Below are 23452 nucleotides of genomic sequence, written 5' to 3'. Positions count from 1 at the left end.
ATGTGCTAGAGTAAGATAAATTGGCTAACAGAGCCCATCTTGACAGCTCCTGAGATGGGAAAATTGTTCCTGTTAATTTGCTGCTGGGACCTTGTCATTTATGGGGATATATATTTGAGTGCCTTCTAATGGTGTAAACAAACTTTGGATTCCTAAGTAGCATATTTCAGCTTCAGTTGCTTTAATTTCTCTCTGTCCATGTATTTCTGAGCTGTAGTTATAAAGTGCTTTAAGACTGAAAAGATGAGAGAAACTGTCATTATTTTAAAGATACAGTTCATGCTGAAATACAGGATGGTACAGTCAAGCTATTCTGTAGCCTGTTTGATTTTCAGTGGGGTTTTTGCTTTCCTAAAAGGCATGGAACAGAGCCCATTTGTTGTAGAACAACATGAAGAGCATGTGTCTTTATTCCTTCATTCTGGCAACTTTATAATGAAAAGATTTCTTACCTTTTTAACATATCTAGTTTTGTGCTTCCAATGCCTTTTAATCAGGTTACAGGTTTTTTTAGTACTGCAGAGTGATGATCCCTTTTCCATATAGTCGTCTTTCATGTCTGCAATTTCTTTTCATTAAAAGGAAATTTTATCTTTTTAATTTCCTGTATTGCTCTCCCAGAGTGCCATTAATTATGGCAATACACAACACTGGTAAAATAATTAATGGTCTGATAGCTGTTGTGTTGCAATCTGCCACTCAAAGGTTTTATTTTGGCTAAATCTTTTCACATCAAGTGAAATTTGACATAAACCTTCTCACTTAAGAATAAACATTTTTCAGTTCCCATGTAAGCAAAGTGAGCAGATTCCAGTATTCATCTAAGGTGTGGCCCACAAACAGTAAATGATATTTTTCTTTCTTCCAGAGTTTATATTCTGTTTTTTTTTATTTGAGCCTACTTCCCAAACTCTGAACTAGTAATCAACTTTACAAAGCTGGAAATATTTCAAACCTTGTTCAATGCTAGATGAGAGCAATATTTTATCTGCTTATTTGGAAGTGGTTTGGTAGGTTGTCCATAATCCTGTGCTGGTGTACTTTCTGTATTCCATGTGTTCTTCAGGGAATAGTTAGCTCTACCAGAAGACATCAAAGAGATTTTAAAGGCCTAATTGGGCCTAGCTTCTTATTAGTGATGGTATTTCACTTCCTCCTTTGATTTTAAATTGCAGTTTAGGTCCAAGCTCTGTTCCTAGACCTGAGCACAGTGGATCATCCTACATTGAATGAACACAGCAGCCTGGTATTCCAGTCAGGAAAAGACTGCTGCTGGGGGAACTTCTCTCTGTGCAGAAGCTTTTCAGGACTCCAGAGTGAAATCCTGGTTGTGCTGAAGGCAAAAATTCAGTTTGCATTGAGTTACGTGAAGCTGAGATTCCACTGTGGTTTGCAGTTAAATGGTGGGATGATTGTTCATGGTAACTTCTTGTCACACAAACGTTCAGTGTAAAGTATCACAACAGTCTAAAACCGCCCGTTAAATGTTTAAGAAAGAGATGTTTAACTACCTGAAGTGCAGGAAGACACAGGGATGTTAAATGCTGACACACTTTTTGTGTTTTGGAAAATTCCACCGGTGAAAGGAAGGACTGAAAAGTCAAACCTTTAGTTTGCTTGTACACCCAAAACTCCTGTGAAGTCAGTAAGGATGGTGTAAGAAATGCGAGAGTGAATCTTTAGAGAAGAAACCAGATGAAGCAAGAAAAATTTAATTCTCAAGATAATATCTTGTAAACATAAGTATCAGTATCAAGAGTAATGGAAGATTAATTCCCATCATCCTGATGCTTTTCTGACTGCACCTCAGTATCTCCCAGCACTAAAATAAAAACACCTCTAGAGTGTGTCCCAGCAGTGGAATAGCACTAATTCAGAAGAGTGTTCTCCACACATTTAGAAAGCAAATAGAAACACCATATTTAAGCTGTAGGTGGAACTAAGAAAAGTAGTCTTTAATAGCCTGAAGCAGAATTAGCCAGAATTTAGCACTGGCACATGATAAGAGCAGATTTTAAGCATATTATTTAAATGATTTGCCCGTTTACATAACATGGATCATGCGAAGCCTTGTTTTTATTTCACATTTGTTCACCAGAAATTAGAGCTGCTTTTTTTAGGAGGCTGCAAAGAGTTAACACAAACCCCCTCATCATTATCCAACTCCCACCAGTCAGTACTAACTATGTACAACTTTCACAGAGTTCGTTAGATAATTACAGGAGTTTTCTCATGTGTTATTTTTCCCACCTATTAGTGGCTCCAGGCACTTGAATCTCGAAGTGTTGCAATGTTCCTGGAAACAAATGTCTCTAATAGACAAAAAGCCAACATCATTCAGGAGGATACACAGTGGAGATGGCAGGAGTGGCAGTGTAGAAGTATTTAGAATTTCAGTAAAATAAGGTGAAGGTAAACAGAAGGTGTTTGGTTAGAGGAGCACGGCAGAGTCTGAACTAGTGGTGTCCCTGGAGTAAAGATCAAATCAAGTACTCCCAGATTTATCTGAGGAGGAAGATTTCATAGGGGGGGCTGGTAATTACCTACCCAGGACCTAATTACAACCCCTTCATTAGTGGAATTCCCTGACATGAATGCTTAGCTGATAAGATTGATAAATAGGGAATTTTCTTTCTTCCCAGTTTTGAAAAGCTGTGCACATATTATTAATTACTATAAAGGTGAAAATTCATTCACATATGGTTGTGAGTCTTCCAATAAGTTGCTTCTCAATACATTCCTAATCTTAGAACGTTATTTTTGTCCCACAAGGAACAGGCAGTTGATGAGTTATAATTTAATGTTATAGTTAGTTCAGTTGAACCTTTTTTTTAGGGAAGTTAATTTAGTGCTGGTTGGTGTGAGTTCTGCTCCCGTGGATTTGTCTCTGTTTTAACTGCCTGAATCAGAAGTAGGGTAATATTAGAGAAGGCGTTTTGACTTTATGAGTGATGGGAAAAAATCATTGAAACAAATTAATGTTTTCCAGCTATGAAGGTATCAAACATATGCCAAGTAATCAGCTTGCTAGTGTAATAGGTTCATGAAGGAAAAGGGTTTTCTAATCTTATTCACTGGTGTTTTTCCCAAGACAGCAACAGCTTTTATAAAATGAGGCTTGTAACTTCTCATTACAGAATCTAATCTGCCCAGAAGACATTGAACAGCTGCAAAACCCTAACATCTTCTAGCTGTAAATTGCTTTTATTATTTATCTTTGTTTAACTAAAAAAGAAAGGGGCATCAGATGATTTAACAAGACAAGAATTAAATGACATTAGCTTTTGACAGCAGCAAATTATTCCTTTACATACTGAATTGGTTTAGATAATTTTAAAGTCATGACTGTCTCCTTATTTTTAATATCCAAATTTCATAAAACTGATACATTTTGTAGATGGATTGCTTAGAAAAATTAATCTAACTTTAGCACTGGAAGTCAGAAGTGATTGATTTCCAAGTTAGTCTCATTCTTCTGCATAGATTTTAGTAATGATGATATCTTGCATTGGTACAGTGATTTTCATATTCAAAGATTACACATGTGCAGTACTTCAGAAAATATTAACCACATGCAGAGGTCAAATGGTTTAAGGAAGATAACAAAGCTTGAACAAGCTTGTAGAATGGATCTGTAATAAAAAACAGAGACCAGGACTTGCTGGTGGTTCTTCATCTGTCCCTTTTCTATTATCTACAGTTCTCAAACTGTATTCCTGGGTGTGCAATAAATGGTTTTACTTCAGAGAACAGGGAACAGAAATATTAAATATGAATATATTTTATTGTTGGAGGATTTTTTTGGTAACAGAAACCATTTTAAAATGTTTCATAACAAGTTTTGAGAAAACTGGTTCATTGTTATGTAAATCACAGCTGATGACTTCCTATGTCTAGATCTCTTTTTTGACAGTCTCTTAATTTTTTAGAGCCGTCCTCTGTCTTTCCCTTGTATGATATGATGGTATCAACTTCATCCTTAGTTGCCCTGACTATCATTTTGTGGCAGAGAAATAGCTAAAATCATCAACAAACAGGTCTGGGCAGAAGTATCAGCCCTATGCTTTTAGAAAGACCTCATTTTCTCCTTTGACTCTTGTGAAAGAGGCCCTGTGAAAACCTTTTTCTTAGCTTGGCTGGTTTTGTGCATGTTTGCTTTCAGAGATAGGAGCTTCAGAAGCACTGGAAGTACCTTTCTTCAGTGATAACTCCCTGTCATCCAAATCCTGATTTATATCTTCCTCTTTTGCCGTTTTGAAGCGTGTTTGCCTTAGAGGGGGAAAAAAAAAAGCAGCAGGAGTTTAGGCAACAGAAAGCAACGATCACAGGTTGTTGGATTTCTTTCCCTCTTTTTCCCGAGTACTTCATTTGGGGTTTTTGTGTTCTCAGCTGGAAGTGCAGCCTGCTGAGTGAAGGGTTACCTGAGTACTCTGCACGGCTGGCTGAGCACTGCTGCCTGCTGCTGATGGGGTGATGGTGGGTGCTGTGCCTTGTCTCTCTCCTGGGAGCTGGCAGCACAGGATGCTTGGCTCTGGGGGGAATAACTTTCTCCCCTGAGCCCAGCTTTGCCTGCTGAGGCCCTGCCAGCCTCTGTTACGTGGAAGCACAAATGCCAGTTCGGCTCCAAAATCACAGATGTGTTGCCCCGCCCTTGTCAATTAAATGTAGTAATTTCACCAAATACAAAATATTTGTCTTCCCTATGCCAGTAGGAGCAATGTATATTTAATTTTTTAAAATATAACTCTGCCTGAGAGCGCCCAGGCCATTGGTGAGCCATGCTTTGCATTAATTTTGGTAGGAGAGATTTTTATTTTTTTCTCTTGCAGAAAGCAATTCTTGTGGGGAGGAAGAGGAGAGTTTGCTGAATGTGCTGTACCTCGGGAAAGTTTCACCTCCATCAGCTGCCTGCTTACTTTATAGTGCTTTGCACTGCAAAAACATGAATCTTACGTTATCTAGTTGTTTCCTGACACATTTAGCAGCATTTCTCACTCTTTAAAGTGCTGACAATGTAGGTGCTTCACTTAGGCTGACTTGCAAACATAGTGAGAACGTGTTGAGCGCTGGAGGAGGAGGAGAGCAGTGAGCCTGTTACAGGGTCCTGCCTCTGGCCCTTGTACTGATTCTGTCCAGCTTTCCCACTGTTTCCTGATGGAAGGGAGCAAAGGAGGAGGATATCTGATCCTTCTCTTGCATCACCTCTCGTTGATATTCAGCCAATGCCATTATTAGATAGCCTTCTCAGTATAATTTTAGTAAATATGAGCAACACAGCAACTGCAGTTAATGATCCTGTCCATCATTTAAGTCACTAACATAATTTTATGGGATTACTTCACACAGGGTCCTATACTTTGTATCGGTGTAACATGAACATCAGCAGCTTCAATCAGTAAATGTCAAAATCTTAATTGCCAATTAAGTGTTTTACACGGCGTTTTCTGATGCCATCAGTTACGGAGAAACAACTCATCTGCTTTCACTCTTTACTTCCTTAGCTTCCTGCATTAATACTTTAATGCTACTACATCCTCCAAACAGTTTTTAAAAAAGTTAGCTGAAGGTTTCCTTTCTTTCTGCAATCTGATGTCTCATGGACTGAACAGTGAGACCACTGATTTATGTATTTTTTTTCTTATCTCAGTCCTTATGACCACATCTGTAGAACAAAGAGAAGTTATTGATAGTAATAGATGTGACTGACTGTAACTATTACAGGTCATTTATGTTTATTGTCTGCATGACTAGCAGGTAGCCTGAGAGAAAGCACAAAAAAGTTATATCATAATCCCTTGATTATGAAGATTACCAGCTGTTTAAAGCTGTTGAAACTTGATTTTGCTTATAAAAAGCAAACATGGGAAGATGCTGTCATAAATAGAATTTACCAATGAAGATAGGCTTCTTAGGTCTGTGAAATTCTCAGTGTGACATGCTAAAAATGCATGGGGTTGAACAGTGTACACAGATGTTTGCTACATGTGTCTGACCTTAGAAGAGAGATTCTCCTGATGAGGATACCATTTGCAGATACAACAGGCTTTGAGATCTGTGTTTACCACCTCTGGGATTCAGTTATTTTCTAGTGACAGGAGTTACTGAAATGGATAACTTCAGAATGTGGGATGGAAACACACAAGTTTTCATCTGCTGCCCAACCAAATTAATGGCAAAACGGCTATTTAAGGAGTCTGGATTAACTCGTTAGACCTGTTAAAATAATGTACTTTTTTGGATATTATTTATGTCTGTCTAGATGTGTGTGGGTAATTATAATTGCATATGTGAAAATGAATTTAAATATATACACACAGATTTTGGAATGAATGTTTACATGGTGACTGCTCAAAATTCTTAAATTCCAAGGGGTTTTTTTAGGTTCCCTGCTTCCTGTCATGCCCTATGGTGTATTATAGAGGCCAGGGTTTCACACACACATGGACTTCATTTGTCCACAAAACTCCATAAGTCCTTTACAGGAGCAGGAAGAACAGAGAGTATGGAAAGTGTATTTCAAATATCCTTCAGTAACTGATAAGCATCTTGCATCTCCTCTGATTGTGTCTCTTATTTATGTATATTCATGCCAGGAGTGATTGCAGGCAGTCTTTTTTCCTTTCTGTTTTTTTCCTTTTAGTGATGGTTTTGGTCTTTCAGGCCAATAGGAACTGAAGTATCTCTTTTCCAAATGTGTTACTGTGATTAAGATGAACAGAATCTTAGCTGTCTTACAGATTTCTGGGCTTGGAACAGTCTCCTCTGTCACCCCACTGCTGGGTTGTACCATGACTGCACATGGCAGGCTCACAGGGGTGAGCTCTGCCTTATTCAGCCCCTGCCTGGCTGGGAAGTTGTCCTTAACGAGGAGATGAAAGGAATTCCTCCCATCAGTGTCTGATCTGCATCCTCAGCTTTTGAGGATGTCCTCCTGAAGATGGTTGCAGAGCTGTGGCACCATTACCAGCTCTGAGCGTGGCCTGCTTTCTAAATGTAGGTTCTACAGCAGATTTTAAGCCTCAGGGACCTCAAGTGTAGCAGTAATTGAGGAACAGTTTCATAAAGGTTCCTGAGCTGATGAAGAAATAAGAAATTGATTTAAAAAGAAAAGGGAATTTAAGTGATAAGAGGATAAATAAGGCCCTTGCAGCATGAGGTGCCATGTGGCATGGAAGCCCAAAGCTAGCCCAAATTTGAACAAAGGAAAGTTACCAGGTTTCTTCCTTCACTCTAAATAGTAAAATAAGATAAATGACAGGAGAAAGGAAGGGGAGGAAAAGGGGAGGAGGGGACTTTTTTTTTCTTCTTGGATGCTTGCTCTTTTTGAAAAATACCTTACAGATGCTGCATTCAGTATCTTACAAGTCTTTTTCATGCATGAATATATGCAGTATGAACATGCATATGAACAGATATTGGAAGAAGAACTAATACATTTTCCTATTGAAAATGTAATACATCAGCTTTATGTCTGGTTTCCCTTTCTAGCATTTGTATCTGTTCTATCTTTCTTTGAGTATGTTACACAATTACATTATTGCTGTCACTGGAAGTATCCATTACATAGGATTTCTGTCAATGCACAACTAGATAAAAAAATTATTCATAGAAGTTTTAACATATTAATATATGAAGACTAGACACCAATTGTAGGAACTTCTATTGACATTGTGATTTAGATGTTGAAAACAGCAGTGCAGTAGAATACTGATGTTACCAGACATTGCAGAATGTCTCATACACTGTTGGGTATTGCAGATCCCATTGTGAAATGATGGAAACTAAGAACCATTTCAGGAGGTGGGGGGTTTCACAATCCAGCTGCTAAGGGATCTGTAGATACATGAATGGGTCTGACAAGGAGCTCAGGTTTATAAAACCTGTAAAGCTCAGTCTGTTCTTTTAAATGGTTGGTTGAACTTATTTGACCAAGGTATTTGTATTAAACAGTATGAATTTTTCTCATTATTTCTCACTTAAGAGTATATAGTAACAAATAAATTGCATGTATCATGCTCTTTAAAGCCTAACTGATAACCCAAACTTCTCTTAAGTAGTTTCACAACCATTCTCTCAGCTGTGGTACTGCAGATAGTTACCCTTTAGATTCATTTCCTAAGGCAACAAAGCTTAATAGTGTCTTTCTGTTCCTCTTCAGTAATTTTTCAACTCAGTTCTCACCAAATTTTACAAAGGATTGGGTAAATATTGTAAGATATTCTGAGTGTTTCAGGGGCTGAGGGTGGAGAGAGAAGACACTTTATACTAGAGCCCCACAACAGTGGAGGGAATGGCTGTAGTGGGAATCTAACGTGGAGTAGATGCCAAAAATCAACTTGATAGAAAGATCAGGAATGCCCCAACCACAAGAAAGGTTTTAATCAAAGTTGGCAGCTTATTAGGAAATCTAACCACAGGACAGATTGGCAATAGGTTCTGTGGCTCACAGATATCTATGGTTTTCAATTAACATGTGCTTGTGGACAGATCTTCCTCAGGAACCAACTTCCCACCAAAATAATGCAACATTTTAACAACTTCATACCTTCTGTTTTCTCTAACTACAAACAGAGCTGTAGTAATTAGACATTTTTGCTTTTCTTTGGGGATTTGGGCTGTATTTTTTCATGATGCTAACAATGTGATTAGCTTTCCTGACAAAAGAATTCTTGAGGGTTTTTTTCATTTCTCAGTGTGCTCTGCAAAAATGTACCTAAATTGCTCTAAAATACTATATGCAGTTTACACAGGAGGAGAAAATCTTTTCCTTCATCTTATACCCTCACATGTCCAACAGTTTTATAATACAGTAATATATTTCCATGTGATACATACAGCAAATGCAGATTTAGAATTTATAAAGCTTCTTCTTTCAGCTTCACAGTGTTGAAGCAGAGCCAGAATATGTGAAAATTAAATGCACACAGTGGGCACAAGTGTCACATTCCTGTCAGAGGTGTGTCAAACCTCAGCCTCTCTGCTTCTTTCCAGCACAGTGCAAAGAAATAATTAGAAGCTGGTTTTGCTCAATCACTTCCCTTGAATGTTTAGGATATGCACTGTAATATTTCATAAGAATAGCATAATCATGAATAATAACAATAGTTATTCCTATCATCAGTATTAGAATTATTGCCTCACAAATGCAAACCCACAATGAAAATATTCAATGCATGTTGAATTTTCTCTGGCAAAAAAGATGGTAGCTGGGAGTTACTATAGAGTAGCTTAAATCCATTTCTGTCATATCATAACTTAGTCATTCAGGCTTATCTATGTATCCAGTGCTAAAAATATAATAATAAATAATCATAATAGTCACTTGCCTATCGCCAGGTATTTATTTTATTTTATATTATTTTATTTTATTCATTTTATATTAAAGTTTCTGAAGGGAAGAAGGTAGTTTGTGCTATTTGCTGGCAGCATGCAGTGCATGTCGGTGGGTTTCAGTATCTATAGGTGCCTTTGGTTGGTTGCTGCACCCCAAATATTATTATTATGTGATGGCTGGAATCTTTCACACTCTTGTTCTTGTTTCCCCCTCTCCTTTTGAATTTTGTGTGACTCTAGAAGTTTAACTAATTCCATAAACCTTAGTGTAATTCCTATAAAGTGAGGGGTTCTTGATTCAAAAAATGAAGATGTAACTAGTGAGAAAGCCAGTGTGTGTTTGCTGCTGTTCCTTTAAGAATGATGGAAGTAAGGACACACCAGTTTATGTAGTTTTGCTGTGTTTTAACATTTGTAGCAGATCTCTGCCTTACAGACTTTGGTAGTATCACAGAGGTTGTATTTTCTTGCATATAAATTATGCATTACCTATTTTTTCAACACACTAGATAAACTTGCAGAGATTAGAATGCGTGTTTCTCTTCTTCCTCTCATCCCTATAACTGGTCATATTCTAACAGGCAATGCAAAAAAACCTCCAAACCTGTCTTCATCTGTGTGCATTTGATGGAATGGATTGGTGTGAAGTTATGGGAAGTTCACAAAAGCAAAGAATACATAAATATGAACATTGCTGTTGTTGCTGACCTGATGCCATTAGTTTAGTTGACCAAAATCATGTTGTTACAGTGGGCTGAGGTATATTGTACCCACCAAGGATTGGGCTGCAGGGCTGGAATTAACCTGACTGGTGAGCTGGGCAGGAAATTCTGCCCCTCTGTAGGGGGCAGAAAAGCAACAGGAGTGAAAGAACAGCAAAGCTTCGAGTTGCCAGTCCAGATTCCAGCTTAGCCCATCTCTAAAGTGGAATAGTTGCCTTTCAGTCCTGCTGCTCCTCTCACATCTGCCAGTGGGTTTTGGGAAGATCTGCAACATCACAGGAAGAATCTTTGCCTTTCTGTGGTTCTTGTTACATGCCTCTGAAAGATTCCTGTGCTGGAGCAATTTTCCTAGATGAAAAAAAAAATAAAATCAGCCCACCACCATTATCATAAGAGATTTACGCATGTGATGTAATTTCAGGAGTTATAGTTCCCTTTCTCAAAAAAAAAATTCCCGATTTCTGTGACATTTTTTCTGATAAAATATGTAGCTGCTGCACTTGAATTTTGCAGTGAGAGGACAGTGAGGGGGCCTTTCCATGTCTGGTGGCCGAGTGTGGCAGTGCCCACGTGGAGCAGGACGGGACCCTTCTGTCCAGGGCTGGGCAGTGGCATTAACCAGCATCTGTTCACCTGAGGAGCTACAAGCTGATGCTGCAGGGGGAATTTTTGGAATGAGTTCACAACATATCTGCTTACAGTGCCTTGAACGTGATACAAAGGGACAAGCTGGTACCGGTGGAGAGACTGAGGGGCTCTGCACAGCAGTACTGGGATGTAACAACGGGCAGTTACAGTGCAATTACTCGGCTGTTGGGTTTTTTTCATTACATTCATTGCTGATCTTTGATCCCTCTGTCCTCTTTCCCAGGTCGTCCCATTCCACCTACATCCTCGTCCAGCCTTCTCCCATCTGCTCAGCTGCCCAGTTCTCATAATCCTCCACCAGTTAGCTGCCAGATGCCATTGCTAGACAGCAACACGTCCCATCAAATCATGGACACCAATCCTGACGAGGAGTTCTCTCCTAATTCATATCTGTTGAGAGCATGTTCGGGCCCACAGCAGGCTTCCAGCAGTGGTAAGAAAATTGCAAACATATGGAGTTTGTTTGTGACATGTTTTGTGCCAGTTTTATGCCTTTTTTTTTTTTTTGCTTTAAATTTGCAAATGTGTTCTTGCATCAGCACAAAATCGAGAGCATCTGTGGAAATGGGGCAACAAAATCTTACTGGTTTATTTCATGGTAACATTTTTGGAAACACAATACATCATATATGGTTTTCCTTCATTTTACTTTAAGGAGATTTTTTAGTTTTAGGTATCTTATAAGCAGTGTACAAATGTTATTGAATTCTTGACGTCAGAGGGATTTATTTTTCAAAGTCGGTTTCATGCTCTTTGATGTATCTTGTGGGAGAGAGATGTACACACAATGGTTCTTTTTTCTGCATGGACTAATCAAATATCTCATTTGGTGATGAGGTTCTGTATCTAAAAATGCATGTTGCTTCTGCCAGTCTATGTCTGTTCTTGTTTCCGAATCTGTCTGGTTCTGTACTTACAATGTCACATTTAACTAAGATCTGCTATTTTTCAGCAAATGAATTCTTGTCTTTCAGGACACTGTTTTAAAACATTTGCAGCTCTATCAGTCATGGAATCTGTAGTGCTTAGGGGTTTTCCTTAGTTTTCTTTCTGTACTTTTTTTTTTTTTCTTTTAATTTTTATTTTTAATTTTTATTTTTCTTAGCAGGTACTGACTTCATTTTGACAGCCAAAAATTGAGGAATGAAGATGCAATCCCTTTTTAGAAATAAAGGCAAAACAAAGGAAGGCTATTAGAGCACCTTATATCTCTTTTTTTTTTTTAACATAGATATATGTTGTGCAGTTCCTGTCTATTTAACTAAGTTTATAACTTAGATGCAGTTTCTGATCTGCCTAAGGCGTCTCTTTCCTGTAACAATACAGCTCTGAACAGTGCTGGGGATACTTGTGGTGTAGAACTGTTGGCTTTTGTGGGTGCTCCCAGTACAGCCTTGTAACAGCGTTGTGTGATGGGTGGATGAGACAGTGAGCAGTGGAAAGATAAGATTCAGAGGGGATATAAGGTAAAACTTTTTCCCTAAGCACTGGATTAGAACAGGTGGCCCAGGGAGCCTGTGCAGTCTCTGTCCTTGGAGGTTTTCAAGAACAGGTTGGCTAAAATCCTGAGCTTGCTTTGACCTCAGAGCTGCCCTTGCTTGGCAGGAGACTGGACTAGGGACCTCTGGGGGTTCCTTCCATCCTGAATTATCCCTTAAACCCGTTGAGATACGTTAAAATGTAATTGCACAAAGAAATAATAATTCAGAGATTGAATGTGCTTCTTTGGTACTTGAATTATGAGAATGGTAAAAATGATGCCCATTTTGAGGGGTTTTTAAGAGGTTTGGGGGGATCTGGGGAGCTGCAGACCTCAAAATCTGTAATGGGCAACTCAGTAGAAATTATGGAAGTGGGGAGTGGAGAAGTGGGTATGATTTATCTCTGAATCAGTGCAGTTTCATGCTTGAGAAACATTGAAGAGTCCTTTGCAGGGGTCAGCCATTTCTGAGGAAGGGGGATCCAGGTGATTGAAGGGTCTTTGTGTTTTCAAAAGAGTCTCAGAAAAATCTGTCACTAAATGTTTTTAAGGAAACTAAAGTCACATAAGAGTAAGAGGGGAGGTTCCTGCATGGTAAGTAGTTATTTGAAAGACAGTTAGCAGAAGTTGGAGCTCCCCAATGAATTTTCATGGGACATAAAAATACTTGGAGAAGATGGTGAGCTGTGGGGTAAGAAAGGGATGGCAGGGTGGTGAGAATGAGATCAGCCTGTGAGGAATCACAAAAGCACCTGTGAGACCAAGTAATAGGGCAATAAAATGACAGAGGAAATTAGGGCAGAGAAATATAATGTGATATTCATGGAAAAAGCAGCTCTGGTTCACAGGTTGGTGATGGACCATTACCTGTGTGCAGTGAGGAATTTGGGGTGTGTTTGCTCCATCTCAGAGCTGGGAACGGGTGAATGTTGACAGCTGAAGAAAGGAATAAAGGACAAAAGAAGGAACGTTGTCTGAAGGATGTGGTGGATCAAACATTTTATGAGGGTTTTAAGGGGAATGGGAAAAGTAAAAGGGAGAGGGATGAAAGAAGTAGAAGCAAATCAAGGTCAGGCAATATGAACTAAAAAAGAGACTTGGAGGATACTTGAGCAGTTGGTACTTTGTATTTGCAGCCCCTTCTGGGACTGAGGGAACCAGCAGGGCTTTTCTTAGGAAGCCAAATGAGGGAAATTGCACTAAAACAACACCTGAAAATTTGATGGAAGAGCTCTTTGTTTCATTTTAAATAATAATCACTGTTTCTTTATATTCTTAAAAGCTTTGTGTTTGACAATTATTTCTGTGGGCTGCCCCAAGGAGCCTTTTTGGCATGCTCTAAGCTTTGATTTGTTCATTCTACATTTTAGCAGTTTTCCCCCACATAGCCCATTTACTTCTTTAATAAACAGTCATATAATATATAATGACTTTTAATTTTCAGGGTATGAGAAACAGGTTCTGTTTTAGGGGTTTGTTTTTAATTTTTGACCATAGACACCTGCATCAGTATTTGATCAGCTCTGTGTGTTCAATAGCATGAGCTCTTCTGGACTTAATGCATCCTCTGGAAACTAATAGGCATTTTCTAGGGTTTTGTTTGGGGTTTTTTTGTTTGTTTGTTTTTTTGTTTTGGTTTTTTTCTGTAGTTCTCACAATGTTTCCTTTACAGAGTTTATAAGGAAATACCACAGCTAATGATAGTTACAATAAATCCTACCATTTTTTGTGTCTCATCATTATCCTTGAAAGGTTTTCAGAGCAGCTTTTACCATCTACACGATAGGGAAAGATATATCATGCTCTGGTTGTAGGTTTGGGGTTTTTTCCTTTTTTTTTTTACTTTTTTTTTCAATATCTATGTTAGTTCCTATGGAAACTTAGCAACATAGATGCAGACATCTTGCAGATAGTAAATAAATGTAAATATTTTGTTTGGATTTGGGGTTGGGTTAAAAAAGAAGATTTATAGATACTTAGATATAAGGCTTAGATCCCAGATAATCTTTGAATCATTGATAAATATTTGCTAGCATTTTCTAGGTTCTTCTTTAAACATTTCTATGAGAGTCTTTAAAGTACATGCTGAATATGAAATATTTGCTGAAGTCTTGTACTAATTGCTTTGTAGAAGTGTCCTCTTGTTTGTCTGATTGTATACTCATGCTTGCCTCAACCTCTACAATTAGAGGTTAGCTCCTCAACAGGTTTAAGATGAATTTTTTGGATTTGAGGTGATGCTCATCCATATGTGCTGCCCTGTGCCCTTCACAATAACCATTCTTAATATATATGGAAAAATCGTTTGCCTAAAAAAATTACCTAATCAAATCTTCTATCAAATGAGCAATCTATTGTTGATGTTATGAAGGCCTTTAATCTACAATAAATCTTTGTTAGAACTCATCAGAGCTCCCAGTTTGAGAGAAATGTGATTATAGCACTCTTAAAATGACATTACATCATCGGGGTGATTGGTTTATCATTTGGAGAAGCGGCATCAATCATAACCAGCATAACCACACAGTAAATGAATTCAACCTTTCTGCTGCAGAACAATGACACAATAATTGCTCAAAATCAGACTTAAAATGAAATCAGAAAATGCACTTTCTTTAAATATGATGTTAACCTAATGGAATATATTATTAAAAATCATGTTTGAGGAAGTTCTATGTAATTAAAATATGTGAAAATGTATTCCTTTTTTTCTCTCATTAGAACCTGATTTCAGTTGCAGAATCATTTTCTATGCAACAAGATATTATGCTGGTTTTAATTGAACTCCCATCACTTACATTGCTTGTATTTCTTAATATAATATGCAGCACAATTATATGTGATGAAGGACAAGAGGTTTTTGAAATCTGGTGCACCTGCTGATAGAATTTTGAAAAACACAAATATTATAGAAGGAAATGAGACCTTTTATCCTTGAAAAGTTAGTGGATTTTTTTCTTTTTCCCTTTTAAAAGGAGGTCAGTTCCTGTCACACCATTTTCTAGGATGGTTTCTTACAGCTAAAGTAGGAATAGGTTTGTTTCTTCTTCCTATATGTGTTGTATATTTGTTCTTTCTGCTAATATAAGGTGACTCAGCATGTTGGAATGACATTTTAATGCCTTCACTCATAATACAGTGTAACAAGTTGTTTTTCAACTTTATATAGGAAAAAAAAGGATTTTTGTTGTCTGCACCTTTGCTTTTATTATATAGGGTTTATTGCTACTAAACCAAACTTTGGACTCTCAGCACAAAACCTATTCATTTGTTTTCCAGCTTGAGTAAAACACGTAGATATACCTGTTCACACTGTAGGTTTTCATATGGTGGATCTATAATTGGGCACATTCATCAGCTTCAACCATTCTTAACAATGAGAAAGTAAAAGTAGAAGCAGAATGATTTTTGGAGTATTTGGATTTTGGGAAAAAATCACCCTAAACTGTGGTTTAGATGTCACCATGATTCCCAAGGACTTGAAGTTTAACTGGAAGGGGGACTGTGCCCAGCTTTCAGTGTTAACCTGTGGTTTTTTTCTCAGAGACAATACAAAGCATTTGGCTCAATGGAACAGTATTTGCCCACTGAGTAGTTTGGACACTGCTTAGAAGACAGTTTGCTTTGATTTTTTCACAAGCAATTGCTGGCAGCAAGGAGAGAGAAGCAGATTGGCTTGAATGAGATAATTGTTGTTCTTTAATGTTGTCTGAGAGTTAGAGTTGAACTAATGAGTATGATTCCTTATGCTTATGGCCCTATTGTGCGGTAATATTTAGTAAAATATCAATATTCATTATATTCAGTATAAATATCTTGAAGGATCTCCTGTGTTGAACAGTTACAACCTGTCTGTAGAATTTCATTATTATTAGTGTGTAATTACCACCACCTTCGTGCAGTTTAATCCAGTTTGTTAAAATCTTCTTTTCTGAAAGAAGCCAGGACTTTCATTAATACACTGTAACTGGAGGTCTTATTTGAGATCCTCAGTTGAGAGTGCTTGGAAGTGTTTGTTTTATAGCCCCCTACAGTCTGGCATCAAATAAAGAAGTAGTTCCAGTTTCTAGTCTATAATACAAACCCATACAGCAGATAATCATCTTTAAGAAATAAATTAATGTGACAGAAAAATAATTACATCTCCTTCAGCTGATTAAGTATCACCCCCAACTCAGTGGAGACCACAGTTTCTGTATCTATCAGCTTACAGGACAGAAAATAAAGTAGCAGCAACAAAAATCTAGAATTCATAGCTCTTTTTTGTTGTTGTTTATGTTTTTTTAATCCTCATGAAGGATTGACTTTGGTTTACGTAAGACTGAATAAAAGAGTTTGGATATCTTAGTAGGTAACACTTTGCTCTTTTTGCCAGAAAGACATAGGTTTAAACTGTAGATAAGATACCTGGAGTGCACAGCTGTCCCAGGGTGATACCCAGTTGCTGGAGGAACTGTTCTGTGATTAACCAGGCTCACTACAGGGCATGAAACACTCTGACAGGAATCTCATGGAGTTCAGCACAGGGAAATGCAGACCCCTGTGCCTGGGGAGGAGTAATCCCCGTGCCAGGACCTGCTGGGACTGACCAGCAGCTCTGCACTGGGGGGTCCTGGGGAGCAGGGGGTTGACCAGGAGCCAGCAATGTGCTCTGGGGCCAAGCACTGACACTGGTCATGGGCTGTGATCCTTCTCTGCTCTCTGAGACCCTTTCGGACTGCTGGGTGCAGTTTTGGGCTCCCCAGGACAAGAGGGGCTTGAGCTCCCTGGAGTATGTCTGGGAAAGACCACTGAGGTGCTCAAGGAATTGAAGCATCTGATACATCCAGAGAGGCTGAGAGCTGGAACTGTCCAGCCTGGAGAAGAAAAGGCTCAGGGGGATCTTATCAGGGTGGGGAGACAGGGAATTAAAATCTTCCTCTCCTTGTCAGTGTGACAAGTGGGGCTGTGAGAAGGGCTGTTGTTTTACTTTGGTGCTTGTTGTTGGTTGTTGTGTTTGTTTACTTTTGGTTTTGTTTAGTTTGGTCTCTGTGCATCACTTCTGAGATCAGGTACGGAGGAACAGCAACCAGAAAGAAAATTTTGGCCTCCTCCACTGTCACTTTTCTGTCCAAACTGCTGTATAAGTTTAAGATTTCAGCAGCATCTTTCTGTAATGTCTTTCAGAAGATTTAATTGTAGAATTTGTTAAGTTATGCTTAGATCAGCAACAGTAAAAGTCAGTTAAGGTTCCAGGTTTGTTTTTTTTTAAATTATTTCATATGCTTTCCCATATTTGCCTCAAAAAGGCAGCCCTGCATTACAGCCATGTATAAGATTCTGTTTACTGAATAGGAAGTATTACTCCTATACTCACAAGGAAATGCCATAAGGAACTTTCTTCTGATGACATTTTACAGCAATGCAAAAAAGGGTTGTAAATTGAGCATTTTAATTTCTATTTCCAAATTAAGAGTAAACGATGACCCAATTCTGGGTCAGTTGTTGTTACCATTATTGACCATTTCAGTGCTATGGCTTTTTTTCCACCTTGGCACCCATGGCTGTTGGGCACTGCCCTGGAAGGAGCAGAAAGCAACACTAATTTGGAGGTTCTGTCTTTAACGCTTAAAGTAGCTCAAGAGCATAAACCACCCTATATTCCTTAGTCTTCTTTTCAGCAGATGAGAATCCAATAAAGATACAGAAACTAAAGCCTGTTGGTTTCTGATGTTTATGCTATCAAGCCTGGCCAAGCTTTGAGGTTTTAAGCAACAGTGTCTCTTACACATGTTGTTTAGACAGTGTAACTATGTAAAAGCAAAGTCTTTTAAGAGATTTTTTTTCTTTCCAAATTTGTTTCTAACGCTTAACTTCTCTAAATCCTTAATGACCAGTCACATTCTCATTCTGTTGCATCTCTTGAGCACTGAGTCTAATTTTAGAGCTTTGAACTGGAATTGGAAATGGAGGGAACAGCATGAACTATGTTTTCCCATTGAAACCGAAGGGTGTACTTTTTCTTAAGTATCAGCTCCATGTTGCTGCAACTATTACTGATATTATTGCTGCTGCTAATCTGTGTACCCTGTGGATGATGCCAGCAGATGTCTGAATTTCAGCCAGAAGACGTGATTCCAGATATTAAGATATTGCAGAAACATTATATTTATTAATTTATGAATTCATAATCGTAGCAAACAAATCTCAAACAGAAGGTTCTGTGGTAATAAAAATGATAATGCATTACAAAAAGCTATAGAATGGAGAACAGACTCGAATTCTGTTGTTTATGTATTTGTCTTTTTCTTAAGCTCACCATGGTTTTGAGAGCTGGAAAGGTTTTTCTGAGCTGCTTTTACATTTACATTTTAGTTTAAGGCTTGTAAATGTGTCAAACTGGAAGCCTCTGTAGCAATAAAAGTCCCACAGCAATGCAGCTGCAGCACTAACTTTCCAAGGTTCTATTTCTCCAGTATATTGCTCTGTTTTTTGATCTCTACTATGATGGTTGGGACAAATTTGGTGACTGTGGCCAGTCAGGCCTTGTTTTATCTCATTACCAATGCTTATTCTGTCTCCTGGCAGCTGCTTAGAGATCACCAAAACCAGTGAAACTTTTGAAAACTTTTGAAGCTTTCAAAACTTAAAGACTAGATATTGTTGCTCTGTGTCATTGCACCAAGAAAATGGGTGCCTAGACTTGGTACCGCACTTGAAAACTGGAAGGCACTGAGGATATTACAATTATAATCAGAAAAACTCGGTGGTTTTTGCTTTTTCTTTCATATACTGAGTTCAGACGTCTGTGTGTTTTTCCTCTGTGTGTAGAAAATTGTTCTTGCTAATGCTCTCTGCTGTGTGGAAAGAATTTTTCAGGCTTTGTGATAATTTTGTCTTTTGATACAGAGTTCTTAATCTTCTGAACTCTGCATCTCCTTTTCACTGGCAATGGCACAGTCCTAACAAGTTCCATAGTGGATAGTGCTGCTGTTTATATGGGAAGGCAACATTTAGAAAACATTTCATGTTTTTAGCTGTTAACAACACAATTTGGTAGCTGCTTGAAAGTGAAGAGTCGAACATATGCAAGCTGTTTGCGCTTCAGGGGCTACAAAGTAGAGAACCTAAAATTTAGGGTAAAATTTTTTAAAGTATTTTTTGCAATATTTGTGCACAGAAGGTTCTGTGGGTGGCTCGGTTGGCTGGTTTTGTAATAACAGAAAGTTATTAACTTCATTCTTTCTCCCTATAAATCCAAATAAGTGCCATGACAAACACTTGAAGGCAAGGAGACACTTTTCAGCTGAGTCAATAACTTGTCTTATGGATTTCCTGATTTTGATAAGCTTTATTTAAATGATAAATTGTGCAGTTATCTAGTGCTTAATTATTACTCCTAGTTATAAAATTACATTAATAGATTTACAGTTTTATTTACCCGTTTCTAATATGCTTATAAATATTAGCATTTTATCAGGCAAACCCGTAAATATGTCACCTATTTATCATGTTAACATCTCTAGAAACTGAGTTTGTCTTCATATAAAGCAAGATGAAATCAATAGAAATTAGGACTTCTTTTCCTTTAGAAGATATTCAATCTTATTTTAAGAACTGCAGGAGGTGGAGACCTCACCACATCACTGTAAAAACTGCTCAGTGGTTATTAATTATTCTCACTGTTATTTTTTTCAGTATTCATGCCTGACTCTCTGCCTGACAGTTCTCCCATGCATGTCTTCTACATCCCTTCAGCATAACCACAAAGAGATCTGGGCTCTGTCACTTCACTCTGAATATTTTTCCCTTTCTCTTTACCTGCTACAGCCCTGTTGCCCTCTGGGATCAGAGGGTTTGCACATACAGCTTTATTGATGAAACCCTCCACTGAAAAGAGGGCTCCTCCAAGCAAAATAGGCTTTCCTGTTACTCCCTACCCAGTTCCTCAAATGCATTAAGCCATTTTGTAAAGAGGACTCCTTTACCTGCATCACTGCATCTTCTGCTGCCTTTTGCTGCTGAATGGTGTTGTAGACCAGGATTTTGTCTTTATAAGTCTCAACTTGAGCAACCTTGTGCAGCCACTGCTACAGTAGGAATTTAATGAAAGCCTGTGGTTCCTCCACTAAACAGCTCCTTTATTTGATGCAGGATTACACATGTGCCCTGGGGAAGGGAGCAGGATGGAGGTGCACAACCACAGGGTTGATGTTGAGAAGGGCTGCATTCAGAGCTGAGCATGAGGTTTCTTTGGGTCTCTCTGTGCTGATGCTCTGTGCTTGCACCATGTCTGCCCTGATATGGCCAGTGCACTCTAAAAAGTCAGGAACTGAAGTGCAAGTCTTGAAATGGCCAGTTCCTGTGTTCTTTGTAATTCCCACAATGTCTGAAATCATCATGTACTAAAACCAAAGATGAGGGGTTATTTCTTTTTCTCATGGAAGCTAATCAACCAAACAATATTGCCTTTTTTATTACATTACAATTATGTCTAATTTATTTTTCTGCCAGATTCTTACACAGACAAGCTGAGGACTTTGTTTATATATGTTAATTACTGGCCTGAGTAAATGCTTACTTTTTCAGATCATTTGATATCAAAGCACGGAGGGAATCCTGCTCCATTTGGTCAGCTCCCCAAATGATTCCACAGCTCAGTCTGTGACATCCACACATGAATGAAATTTTGTCTCTTGCTCTGTTCTGTTTGGAATTCTGTGTTTTCTTCCAATCTGCAGCAATGTTGCACTTACTCCCAGTTCCCAAGGTTGCTTTTATTGCAGTGACCTTTTCCATTCACCTAGGATGCTATTTGTCATTCCACTCTCCTTCGATCCCTGCCTTGCCCCACCAAGGTATTGCCTCACATGTTGCTGCTGTACAATAGTTCCTCTCTGTTTTAATGAATTTTTGCTGGGCTGGAATAGTGTGATTTTTCAGTAACTGAGCTTTTCTCTACTTTTATTCAGGTTAGATCTAGTGATTTGTGAAATAAATAAATACACACCTACAAGTAGAATCACAACAGCATCTTTTGTGATTGTGGTGATAACTGATACTCACCTTGCATATTTTGAATCTGGAAAAACCCTAGTAAATCAAAGGGAAGGAAAATTGGCAATTTGGTAGGGAATTGATGCTGTTTTGAGAAAACTCCTTGTCCCTCGTGCTATGCTAATTTAGAAGCAATATCTAGAACACTAGAAAATTAATAACTTTTTATAAATTATTAAAAAGCAATGTGTGGGTATAGAAACCTATATATACCAGATCCCTAAAACTTAGGAGCTCTTTAATCTACTGACAGATCTTTCAAAATCTGCAGAAGAGGGACTGGCTTGCTGTGAACTACCATGTCCCAAAAATTCCATTCATAATAACAGAAAGTACAGTATTATCTAATTACTCCCTAAGGAAAAACATTTATGACCTTGCTATTTTGAAAGGCCCTTCCTTCTTGGTCTTCAGTCTTCAGACCTGGAGGACAGTTGTTAGTATGGAATAAAATGGGAAGTCCCAACTCCAAATCCACGTGATTTGGGAAGAGCTCTGGACTTTAATATTGCATACTGAATTAATTAAATCGGTAATGTATATGCCGTGGTAATTATTTTTGGGTTTACAAGTAACTTATTCTACTGGAATCAGCAGGAATTTTGTACACTAAACACCAGGCTAAGTCCTCAGTTATGTAATGAGGTGTGAAACGTTCTGCCTAAAAAAACAGTGTTGGAGCCTGTTTGTTATTACTTGTTCCCATAAACAGGTGGATAATTGTTTTACTTGGCACAAATCTGTCAATTATAGGGATTAGCAAACACAAAAAGGTGTCAAATCTTTGTTAGTTTGTGAGCTTTAGGTTTCTGAAAACATGATTTACAAAAGTGGAGAGAAGGGAGTTTGGGGAGTTTGAGCTCAAGTAGTAAATGATGGCTTGGAGTTATTCTATCAAGTGCTGGGACTGGGCATATAAATCCTTAGTGACCCTGCAATGCAGGTTTCATCATCTCCTGGCACGGTGTTTTCCAGTGTAGGTGAAAAACTTGCTTCAAAACCAAAAAGGAATAACATGGAGGCCAAAGAAATAAAAAGGTAAAACTTAAGAGGGATGAAACAAGAAATCTGGACTTTTTAAATTAGCATATATGGTTAGGAAGAGCAATATGAAGCACTTCAATGTAAAGGAAAATGTGGGCTGGGTTTTTTCTCCCTATAAATTTCAAACTTTTTGTTTAACTTTTCAGTGCAGGTTAAAAAAACAAAAAGAAAAAACAGACTTAAATCCTCAAAATGAGAGGTGAAAAAAATTTGCTTAAAAATCTTCCAAGTGAAATGATTCAGCATTTCAAAAATCATCATAGTTTATGCATTTTCCAAATCTTTTGTCCCTTCCTCCTTTAGCTTTTCTAGCTAAAAATGTAGAAAAAATTGAATTAGATAATCACAAATTGTTTATCTCCTTGTGATCTGAGGCAGGCACTTGGCAGAAACCAGTTAAAGAACAGTTATTAATTGGAAAACCCATGAACTTAGTAGACTTTGCAAGGCCATTCAGTTATATTTGTGAGTGCTCTATGCAGCTGGAGAAGGTGGTGCAGAGAAAACCAGGCTGCCTTGAAGAAAAGGAGGAATATCTGAGCCTCTGAGTTTCCCATTTGAGACTGATTTGAAAGCATGATGAGATTATGGAGACTGATGTGTGTAAACAGACTGAGAACTGGTGGTTCTGGTGCTGCAGAAAGACCAGTGAGGGACCGTACTTATAAAACTAGTCTAAGGAAAAGACTCAGAGTCTGGCTGGAAACCAACCTCCTAAAAGTGCTCTGTCAGCAGCTCAAGCCCAGTCCCTCTCACAGGTAGCACAGCTGTTCTTCCCTCTCACAGCTGTTCTTCCAAATGATTTACAGAAAAAAGGTATATAATACAAATCACTAGCCGTCATCATCCAGAAGTACATAAATGGCCACAAAACTTATTTCTTCCCTTGCTCTCCAACTACAGGCCAGTTCTAAATATTTTTCTTTTTCCTTCTTTTTTTTAATTGTTGACAGCTGGAAGGATTCCACATTCTTCATTCTTCAGCTCCTCTGAGATTATGCCAGAAACACAAATGCATTAGGGAGTCTTGTTTCATTTTCTTTTTTTGGAACAATTTCCATTAATATCCTGCTGTCACAAAGCAACTGGTGCTGTTTCACAGCTCTTTATCATGGCAGTTTTATTCTGAGGAGCTGCAGCAATTGCTTGTTGGGACCAGGAACCCCAACAGCTCAGGTGACCTCTGGTA

General features: G+C 38.2%; 1 protein-coding gene across 16 annotated transcripts in view; it reads left to right on the top strand.

The window, feature by feature from the left end:
- The window catches only part of TENM2 (teneurin transmembrane protein 2), a 643539-nt gene that overhangs the window by 409222 nt on the left and 210865 nt on the right, over window positions 1-23452 (top strand). For all 16 annotated transcript variants that reach the window (XM_027682931.1, XM_027682929.1, XM_027682927.1 and 13 more), the window contains one exon: window positions 10927-11136. In XM_027682931.1, the coding sequence (XP_027538732.1) occupies window positions 10927-11136 (210 nt within the window). The remainder of the gene's footprint in view (window positions 1-10926; window positions 11137-23452) is intronic.

Source organism: Neopelma chrysocephalum, unplaced genomic scaffold (assembly GCF_003984885.1).
Source record: "Neopelma chrysocephalum unplaced genomic scaffold, ASM398488v2 Primary Assembly neopelma1_63, whole genome shotgun sequence".
Taxonomy (NCBI): Eukaryota; Metazoa; Chordata; class Aves; order Passeriformes; family Pipridae; genus Neopelma; species Neopelma chrysocephalum.
This window is presented reverse-complemented; position numbering and strand designations above follow the sequence as displayed.